The 10,742-nt window shown below is 47.7% G+C and overlaps 1 protein-coding gene across 1 annotated transcript; it reads left to right on the forward strand.

The window, feature by feature from the left end:
- The first annotated feature begins 941 nt into the window (after positions 1-941).
- Positions 942-10,345, forward strand: LOC128382813 (ribosomal protein S6 kinase alpha-3-like). The gene is made up of 10 exons (XM_053342816.1): positions 942-946; positions 2,849-2,957; positions 3,756-3,878; positions 4,548-4,637; positions 5,504-5,662; positions 6,681-6,842; positions 8,034-8,110; positions 8,971-9,088; positions 9,442-9,582; positions 10,208-10,345. The coding sequence occupies exons 1-10, from the start codon at positions 942-944 to the stop codon at positions 10,328-10,330; spliced, it is 1,107 nt and encodes a 368-aa protein (XP_053198791.1). The 3' UTR covers positions 10,331-10,345.
- The last annotated feature ends 397 nt before the right edge of the window (positions 10,346-10,742 follow it).

The raw sequence follows: 10,742 nt of genomic DNA on the forward strand, positions 1-10,742 counted from the left end.
AAGGAAGGAAAGGAGGGAGGACAGGAGGGAGGAAAGGATGGAGGAAGGAAGGAAAGGAGGGAGGAAGGGAGGGCGGAGGAAGGGAGGAAGAAGGAAGGAAAGGAGGGAGGAAGAAGGAAGGAAAGGATGGAGGAAGGAAGGAAAGGAGGGAGGAAGAAGGAAGGAAAGGATGGAGGAAGAAGGAAGGAAAGGATGGAGGAAGGAAGGAAAGGAGGGAGGAAGGGAGGACGAAGGAAGGAAAGGATGGAGGAAGGGAGGAAGAAGGAAGGAAAGGAGGGAGGAAGAAGGAAGGAAAGGAGGGAGGAAGTGAGGAAGAAGGAAGGAAAGGAGGAAGGGAGGACGAAGGAAGGAAAGGAGGGAGGAAGAAGGAAGGAAAGGAGGGAGGGAGGAGGGAGGGAGGAAAGGATGGAGGAAGAAGGAAGGAAAGGAGGGAAGAAGGGAGGAAGAAGGAAGGAAAGGATGGAGGAAGGGAGGAAGAAGGAAGGAAAGGAGGGAGGAAGGAAGAAGGAAGGAAAGGATGGAGGGAGGAAAATAGGGAGGAAGGAAAGAAGGACAGAGGAAAGAAGGAAGGGAGGATGGTAGGGGAGGAAAGAGAAAAGGAGGGAGGGAGGAAGGAAGGACAGACGGAAGGAGGCAGGAATGAAGGAAGAAAGGGGGAAGGAAGGAAGGAAGGAAGAAAGGAAGGAAGGAAGGAAGGAACAGTCAAACCAGACGGGGTCAATTGAGGACGACAGGAAGGTTAAAGGAGAAGAAGAAAGAGCAGATTAATAAAGGAGAGGAAGAAAGAGAAGAAAGAGAGTGATGAGGCTGTGTGTGTTTGTAGGAGCGGGACCAGACGGAGTGGAGGAGATCAAGAGGCATCACTTCTTCAGCACCATCGACTGGAACGTGAGTCTTTATGTTTAAATAAAGTTATTAGGATTTCATTCAGGGGGTTAAACATGAGGTTCGTGGGCCAGAACTGGTCCGCTGAGGAGTTCAATCCAGCCCACTTTCCTTCCTGTCTTCTTTCCTTTCTTTCTGTCCTTCCTTCCATTCGTGTGTCCTTTCATATTTCTTTTCTTCCTTCTTTCCTTCCTTCCTTCCTTCCATTCGTGTGTCCTTCCTTCTTTCCTTCCTTCCTTCCATTTGTGTCCTTTCATATTTCTTTCTTCCTTCCTTCCTTCCTTCTTTCCTTCCTTCCTTCCATTCATGTGTCCTTCTTTCTTTCCTTCCTTCCTTCCTTCCTTCCATTCGTGTGTCCTTTCATATTTCTTTCCTTCCTTCTTTCCTTCCTTCCTTCCTTCCTTCCTTCCATTCGTGTGTCCTTCCAGATTTCCATCTTTCCTTCCTTCCTTCCTTCCTTCCATTCGTGTGTCCTTCCTCCTTTCTTTCCTTCCTTCCTTCCTTCCTTCCTTCCATTCGTGTGTCCTTCTAGATTTCCATCTTTCCTCCCTCCCTCTCTTCCACCTTTCCTTCCTTTCCTTCTTTTCTTCCTTCCTTCCTGCCTTCCTTCCTTCCTTGTTTCTTCCACCTTTCCTTCCTTCCTTCCTTCCTTCTTTCCTTTCATCTTTCCTTCCTGTCTTATTTTCCTTTCTTTTGTCCTGCTTTCCTTCTTTCTTTCCTTCCTTCCTCCCTCCTTTTCTTTCCTTCCTTCCTTTCTTCCTTCCTTCCTTCCTTCCTTCCTTTCATCTTTCTTTCCTGTCCTCTTTTCTTTCCTTCCCTCCCTTCTTCCTTCCTTCCTTCTTTTTAAAGGTCCGGCCCACATGATCCCTTTAATGAAAATGAGTTTAACTCTCTGATTTAACAAATGAGCCTTTTCTTCCCCCCCCCCCCCCCTCTCTCTCTCTCTCTCTCTCTCTCTCTCTCTCTCTCTCTCTCTCTCTCTCTCTCTCTCTCTCCCTCTCCCCCCCCCTCTCTCTCTCTCTCTCTCCGTCTATAGAAAACTGTTCCGCAGAGAGCTCCAGCCTCCTTTCAAACCGGCCGCCGGACATCCTGACGACACTTTCTATTTCGATCCGGAGTTCACAGCTAAAACACCCAGAGGTACACACTCCTCCTCCTCCTCTTCCTCCTCCTCTTCTTCCTCACACACCTCTGTATAGACCGGTGTGTGAGTCGCAGCCTATTTTAAGATGATGTCATGCTGGGAAAACGCTTTATATGAATGCACCAGTAGTTATTCATTCATAAACACATACTACACCTGGAACAGTGAGTCAGGTTAATGGTTAATGGTCCAGTAATGGTTTAACTGAACTGGACCAGTATATTAACTCAGACTGGGTTCAGGGTTAGACTGAGTTTCAATTAAACCTTTTAAAAGAAAGCAGTAACTTTACACATTTAATACAGTGTGTAGCTGTGTGCGTAAACTCTTCATCAGAGCTGTCGCTGTGTGGATGCTCACATTGTTATGTTTAAAATTATAGTTGATAGATAGATAGATAGATAGATAGATAGATAGGTAGGTAGGTAGGTAAGTAGGTAGGTAGGTAGGTAGATATTTTATTGGCCCCAAAGGAAAATTTGCCTTGGACTCTACTGATATAATGCTACCTGTTGCCTCAATAAATACATAAATATAATAGTTATTGTTGTTAGTGTGGAGCCTTTTACATCCTATGATCATATGCAGATCCATTCTCTCTCTGTATTTTAAAGGTTCGTCTTAAACACCAGTTTATACTGTACATCCGGAGTAAAACCTGATTTAAATGAGCTGTGAGGTTTAACAGCTCCCTCTCTCTCTCTCTCTCTCTCTCTCTCTCTCTCTCTCTCTCTCTCTCTCTCTCTCTCTCTCTCTCTCTCTCTCTCTCTCTCTCTCTCTCTCTCTCTCTCTCTCTCTCTCTCTCTCTCTCTCTCTCAGCTCTCCGGGGGTCCCACCCAGTGCCAACGCCCATCAGCTGTTCAGAGGATTCAGTTTTGTGGCGATAACAGAGGAGGAAAGTCAACCTCTACCCATCGCTGCTGTACAGGTAAACTCACCTTTACACCTTTAACCCTTTATACATCATATGTGCAATATACTCTTTGGGGATTCATGCAATATGTGGATGTTCTATGTGTTGTGTTTGCTAATAAATTGGTAATTTATTTATGTATCAGCTTTATCGTATCTTTAAACCTTTACACTGCCCAAATGAACACTGACGTTTTTCCTGCTGTTATTATTTATTTAAAAGATGGTAAATGGACTGTACTCATTATATAGACCTTTTTTAGTCTTTTTGACCACTAAATGCACTTTTTACACTACATGTTACATTCACACACTGTTGGCGCAGCCATCAGGAGCAATTCTGGTTTAAGTATCTTTAAAAAAGTTTGTGGTAGACTTGCACATCCAGAGTATTAAAGCAGGTGCTGGAACAAATAATAAATCTGTAAAACCAAGAAAAAAGTCCACACACTGCAGCTCCCAATGCAGGTAGATTTAATAGGAAACCACAAGTGACGTTCAAACAGTCTGAAGAAGAACATTGAGCTCCAAACGTCACTTGTGGTTTCCTTCGCTCTACCTCCTGAGACACAGCAAAGCTACAAAATGTGAATGAAGGATGATATTAAATGTAAAGCCTCGAACACTGGGATTATGTTTTCTAGACTGTTAAATAAGATAAAATAAAATATACATCTGGTAAACATCTCAACCTGCTGTAAAGAGCACTGAGCTGCACATCCTAATCCTCTAATCATGAATGATCACCAGTAATATTTGTATTAACGTTTGGTTGTTTGTGTGTTTTCTTGTTGGGTTTTTTTGCACGCAGCAGCGCCACAGAAGCACGGCTCAGTTCTCAGACGCCTACGACATCAAAGAAGACATCGGGGTCGGCTCGTACTCCATCTGTAGGAGATGTACGCACAAAGGAACCGGCATGGAGTACGCTGTCAAGGTAAAAACCATAGACTGTATAAAAGAAATGGACGTAACATCCGTGACGTCACCCATTGGTTTGTGGACTGCTGCTCGGAAGCCAATAGTTTCGAATCTGGGCAGCGCCATCTTGAAAATCTCAGGTGCATGCTGGGAAAAATAAAAACACAGATTCTACTTATATGGGCATGAGGCGGGGCCATGGGCGGAGCGGGGAGGTTGCGATTGGTTGCGAGGGCTGGATCTCGAGGACATTGATCAATCAACCTGTCAATCAGGACGTAGCCACGCCCTAATGCATACCCTGCTTTATCGTCAAATATAAAATCAGGGAGGCCCAAATGTCCCAAATGAACATCATACTGCATTGAAGAAGGCTTTAAACTAGCGATTGAGACCATAAACACATTTTGAAAACGTTTACTGAGGTTAGAAATCAAGTGAGAAGTTGGTGAATTCTCCATTGACTTGTATAGAGACGGTCGCCCCCTGGTGGCCGTTTGAGAGAATGCAGCTCTAAGTTACTTCCTGGTTGGCCTCATTTCAGAGGACCAGAACTCCCCGTCTGGTAAAAACACATACATCTGCTGCTGAGTCTGTCTTTAGCTCTACGACACTGACTGTGAACGCTGTGTTTTTGTGATGATGATGATGATGATGATGATGATGATGATGATGATGGTTCCAGATCATCAACAAGGCGAAGAGAGACCCGACGGAGGAAGTGGAGATCCTGCTGAGATACGGGCAACATCCCAACATCATCACTCTGAAAGACGTGAGTCACACTGTTTAACCCTCCTGTCCTCAAGTCAAGGAAGGAAGGGAGGAAAGGAGGAAGGAAAGGAGGGAGGGAGGGAGGGAAAGGAGGGAGGGAGGAAAGAAGGAAGGAGGGAGGGAGAAAAGGAGTGAAGGAAGAAAGGAAGGAAAGGAGGGAGGGAGGGAGAAAGAAGGAAGGAAGGAAGGTAGGAGGGAGGGAGACAGGAAAAGAGGAAGGGAGGAAGAATTTAAGGAAAGAAGGGAGGAAAGGAAAGAAGGAAGGAAGGAAGAAAGGAAGGAAAGGAGGGAGGGAGAAAGGAAAAGAGGAAGGGAGGAAAGAAGGAAGGAGGGAGGGAGGAAAGGAAGGAAAGGAAAGAAGGAAGGAGGGAAAGGCAGAAGGAAGGAGGGAGGGAGGGAAGGAAGGTAGGAGGGAGGAAAGAGCGAAGGAAGCAGAAGGAAGGGAGGAAAGAAGGAAGGAGGGAAGGAAGGAAGAAAGAAAGGAAAGGAGGGAGGGAGGAAGGAAGTTAGGAGGGAGGGAAGGAAGAAAAGAAGAAAAGAAAGGAAGAAAAAAGAAAGAAAAAAAGGGAAGGAAAGGAAGGAGGGAAGGAAAGAATGACAGGAGGAAGGAAGGAAAGGAAAGAAGGAGGGAAGGGAAGAAGGGCAGAAGGGAGGGAGGAAAGGAAGGAAGGAAGGAAGGATTAGTATTAGGATTAGTAAGTCCACTTAAATACACTGTAGGTTATATATATGTATTTAATAGTCATTATTTTGTGGTTACACCGTTTGACATTTTCAGTAGCACTGTTATTATGGAAGAAATCGATCGTCCCTCTGGTGTAACCATCCGGGTCTGAAGCTGACGGAGTTCATTTTCTCCCGCTGCAGGTGTATGACGACGGCCGCTCGGTGTATCTGGTGACGGAGCTCATGAAAGGCGGCGAGCTGCTCGACAAAATCCTCCGACAGAAGTTTTTCTCCGAGAGAGAAGCGAGCGCCGTCCTCTACACCATCACCAAGACCGTGGAGTACCTGCACGTCCAGGGGGTAAAATAACTGCCCCTCCACCCATCTACCCGTCTACCCCTCCACCTGTCTACTCCTCCACCTATCTACCCATCTACCCCTCCATCCCTCCACCCGTCTACTCCTCCACCTATCTACCCATCTACCCCTCCATCCCTCCACCCATCTACCCCTCCACCCGTCTACTCCTCCACCCATTTACCCATCTACCCCTCTACCATCCACCCATCTACTCCTCCACCCATCTACCCGTCTACCCCTCCACCCATCTACCCGTCTACCCCTCCACCCATCAACCCCTCCACCTGTCTACCTCTCCACACCTCCACCCATCTACCCCTCCATCCCTCCACTTATCTACCCCTCCACCCATCTACCCATCTACCCCTCCACCCGTCTAGCCTTCCACTCATCTACCCCTCCATCCCTCCACTTATCTACCCTTCCACCCATCTACCCATCTACTCCTCCACCCGTCTACCCCTTCCACTTATCTACCCCTCCACTTATCTACCCCTCCACCCGTCTACCCATCTACCCTTCTACCCATCTATTCTTCCACAAGTCTACCCCTCCACCCGTCTAGCCATCTACTCCTCCACCCATCTACCCCTCTACCTGTCTACCCATCTACTCCTCCACCCGTCTACCCCTCTACCCCTCCACCTGTCTACCCATCTACTCCTCCACCCGTCTACCCCTCTACCTGTCTACCCAACTATCCCTCCAGCCACCTACCCATCCACATATCTACCTCTCCACCCGTCTACCCCTCCACCCACCTACCCATCTATTCCTCCACAAGTCTACCCCTCCACCCATCTACCCCTCTACCCCTCCAGTCGTCTACTCCTCCACCCGTCTACCCCTCCACCCACCTACCCATCTATTCCTCCACAAGTCTACCCCTCCACCCATCTACCCATCTACCCCTCCAGCCATCTACCCCTCCACCATACTACCCCCCTCCACCTGCCTCCACCTGCCTCCACTTCCTGCGTAAACTGACCCTCTTCTTCTTCTCCTGTTTTATTTGCAGGTGGTGCACAGAGACCTGAAGCCGAGCAACATCCTCTACGTGGACGAGAGCGGGAACGCCGAGTCCATCCGGATCTGCGACTTCGGCTTCGCCAAACAGCTGAGAGCGGAGAACGGCCTGCTGATGACGCCGTGCTACACCGCCAACTTCGTCGCCCCCGAGGTCCGTCACCTCCTCTCTCTCTCTCCTCTCTCCCTCTCTCTCTCTCTCTCTCTCTCTCTCTCTCTCTCTTTGTCTGTTAGAAACCGCATACTTTCCTACTACTCGTACGAACTCTGACGTCATTTGAAGTATGTATAAAAGAAATGGACATAACATCCGTGACATCACCCATTGGTTTGTGGACTGCTGCTCGGAAGCCAATAGTTTCTAATCTAGGCAGCGCCATCTTGAAAATTTCAGGTGCATGCTGGGAAAAATAAAAACACAGATTCTACTTATATGGGCATGAGGCGGGGTCATGGGCGGAACGGGGAAGTTGCTATGGTTGCGAGGGCTGGATCTCGAGGACATTGGTCAATCAACCTGTCAATCAGGACGTAGCCACGCCCTAATGCATACCCTGCTTTATCGTCACATATAAAATCAGGGAGGCCAAAATGTCCCAAATGAACATCATACTGCATTGAAGAAGGCTTTAAACTAGCGATTGAGACCATAAACACATTTTGAAAACGTTTACTGAGGTTAGAAATCAAGGGCGCGCAGGTGGTCGAGTGGTTACAGCGCATGCCATATACGCAGCCGACCCCGGTTCGAATCCCGATCGGAGGTCCTTTGCTGCATGTCACACCCCCCTCTCACTCCCATGTTTCCTGTCGGTCTACTGTTAAATAAAGGCGTCTATGCCAACAAAATCTTAAAAAAAAAAAAAAAAAAAAAAAAAAGAAATCAAGTGAGAAGTTGGTGAATTCTCCATTGACTTGTATAGAGACGGTCGCCCCCTGGTGGCCTTTTGATAGAATGCAGCTCTAAATTGCAGTTTCGAACACCTCCTCTCTCTCTGTTTATTCTTCCTCTTTACTTTCACTCACTAATGTCTCTTTGAGGAGATTTTTGTAACTATGGCCGTTGTGCAATTTCCTTTCTTAACTTCTTGTTTTATGAGCACAAGATGTTTCTTATTTGTTGTTTTTTGAAATCAGTTATGGCTGCAACGAAGAACTATTTTATCATATGATGATATGTGTGGAAGGTGTGTAAACTACATCTTTAAGTTCTGTGTCGGAGCAGCGTGAGAAAGCAGGAAAGCAGATTTTTATCAGTGTGAGGCCGTTGAAACAGTTTTCTGTGTGTGTGTGTGTGTGTGTGTGTGTGTGTGTCTGTGTGTGTGTGTGTGTGTGTGTGTGGCAGGTGTTGAAGAAGCAGGGTTACGATGCAGCTTGTGACATCTGGAGTCTGGGAGTTCTTCTCTACACCATGTTAACGGGGTAAGTTTCATATCAGAACGTCAGATATTACCTTTCTAGGAATATAATGCTTTCCACCCTTCCTTCCTTTCCTTCCTCCTTCCTACCTTCTTTCCTCCCTTCCTTCTTCCTTTCTCCTTCCCTCCCTCCTACCTTTCTTCCTTCCTTTCCTTTCTCTCTCCCTTCTTCCTTCCGCCTTTCCTCCCTCCCTACTTTCCTTTCTTCCCTCCTTACTTCCGTCCTCCATCCCTCCTTCTCTCTGTCTTTCCACCCTTCCTTTTTCCATCCTCCATCCCCCTTCCTTCCCTTCCTTCCTTCTTTCCTCCCTCCTTCCCTTCCTTCCTTTCCTCCCTCCTTGCCTCCCTTCCTTCTCCTTTCTCCCTCCCACCTTTCTTCCTTCCTTTCCTTTCTCCCTCTGTCCTTCTTTCCTTTATTTCTCCCTTCTTCCTTCCGTCTTTCCTCCCTCCCTCCTACTTTCCTTTCTTCCCTCCTCCACTCCTCTTCTCCCTCCCTCCTCCCCTCTTTCCTTCCTCCCTTCCTCCCTCCCTCCTACTTTCCTTTCTTTCCTCCCTTCCTTCCTCCTCCTTTCCTTCTTCCTCCCTTGCTCTTTTCCTTTCTCCCTCCCTCCCTCCTCCCCTCCTTCCTCCCTTCTTTCCTTCCTTCCTTTCCTCCCTTTCTTCCTCCTTTCCTTCCTTAACTGGAGGACAACAGGAGGGTTAAATATGATTTTCATTTTTAAATAACATCAGAAATGAGCTCATGCGAGTCTCTCAGTAGAAAATGTTACAGATTCAGGTGTTTAATAAAGTTTATTAATCTTGTTTTTTACTGCTCATCCTCACCTTTTCCTCTTCTCCTTCGTTCCCCTCGTTCGTCTGCAGTTTCACTCCGTTTGCTAACGGTCCAGAGGACACACCGGAGGAGATCCTGGCTCGGATCGGCAGCGGGAAATTCTCTCTTACTGGAGGATACTGGAACTCAGTGTCTCTCGAGGCGAAGGTACACACACACACATACACGTTGACGCTGATCTCCATGGTTACCCAGATGAAATGTAATATTTAGAACAATAGTATTCCATTAGCTTTATTTAATATAAAAGTTATAATGTAAGATCATGCCAAACTAGTTGATATGCTGTTTTATTGACTATTTACTATTTTTAAGCAACGTTCAATTATTTGGTACAAAGTTTTTATGGTTACACCACTTAGACATTTTTACCATAATCCTCTAATATATTCTCTCTAAATGGATTAAAAGCAGAAATTTGATGCTGAGTCCACAAAAAAAGGATGTGTGAAGTTATTCATACGTTTATTTTCCCTGACCTCTGACCTCTGACCCCTCAGGATCTGGTGTCTAAGATGCTGCACGTCGACCCCCACCAGCGTCTGACGGCCCGGCAGGTCCTCAGACACCCCTGGGTGACTCACAGAGACCAGCTGCCCAAATACACCCTGAACAGACACGACGCTCCGCACCTCGTCAAGGTGACTCATACATAGATCTTCCTCTCTGACTCTTCCTCCTCTCTTCTTCTCTTCTGACTCTTCCTCCTCTCCTCTTCTTCCTCTCTTCTCTTCCTCCTCTCTTCTGACTCTTCCTCTATTCTCTTTCTCTCTTCTTCTCTTCCCCCTCTTCCTCTTCGACCCTTCCCCTCTCTCTCTCTTCCTCTCTTCTTCATCTCCTGACTATTCCTCCTCTACTTCTCTTCATCTTCTGACTCTTCTTCCCCTCTCTCTTCTGACTCCTCCTCTCTCTGACTCTTCTTCTCTTCTTCTGACTCTTCCTCTCTTCCTCCTCTTCGTCCCTTCCTCTCTTCTTCATCTCCTGACTATCCCTCCTCTACTTCTCTTCATCTTCTGACTCTTCTTCCTCTCTCTCTTCTGACTCTTCCTCTCTCTGACTCTTCGTCCCTTCCTCTCTTCTTCATCTCCTGACTATTCCTTTTCTTCTCTTCCTCTCTGACTCTTCTTCCTATCTTCTGACTCTTCCTCCTCTCTCTTCTTCTCTTCCCCTTCTTCCTCTTCGACCCTTGCCCCCTCTCTCTCTCTCTCTCTCTCTCTCTCTCTCACTTCCTCTTCATCTTCTGACTCTTCCTCCTCTTCTCTCCAGGGTGCGATGGCCGCCACCTACTCCGCCCTCAACAGGAACGTCCCTCCCGTCCTGGAGCCGGTGGGCTGCTCCACTCTGGCCCAGCGGAGGGGGGTGAAGAAGATCACCTCCACCGCTCTGTGACCTCACAACCTTTAACCCCCCCCCCCACCCTCACTCCCCCCACTCCCCTTCACCTTCACTTCCTGTCAACTCTGACCTCGATCTGACCGCCGCCGGACCCCCCCCCCCCCCCCCCCCTCCACTTTCCTCTCCCGGCCGGTCTGGTGAGACAGACTACTGATGGACCTAGGAACCGCTAACGCCAAATAGGAGCACAGAGACGACCACTTGCCCCTCCCCCTCCACCCCCTCCACCCGTCCTGCACCTTTAACGGACTCTTCTGATTGGCTCCTGCTGCCACCGTAGAGTCCGCAGGGTTTCCTCGTCGACTCTTCCCAGCCGCAGACGGTTCGAGTCGAGTCCTTCTGTGGCCGTTTTTTTTTTTTTTTTTATTTTTTGTTTCGTTGCTTCGGACAATCAGCGCCGACCCCC

This window comes from Scomber japonicus, chromosome 21 (assembly GCF_027409825.1).
Source record: "Scomber japonicus isolate fScoJap1 chromosome 21, fScoJap1.pri, whole genome shotgun sequence".
NCBI lineage: Eukaryota > Metazoa > Chordata > Actinopteri > Scombriformes > Scombridae > Scomber > Scomber japonicus.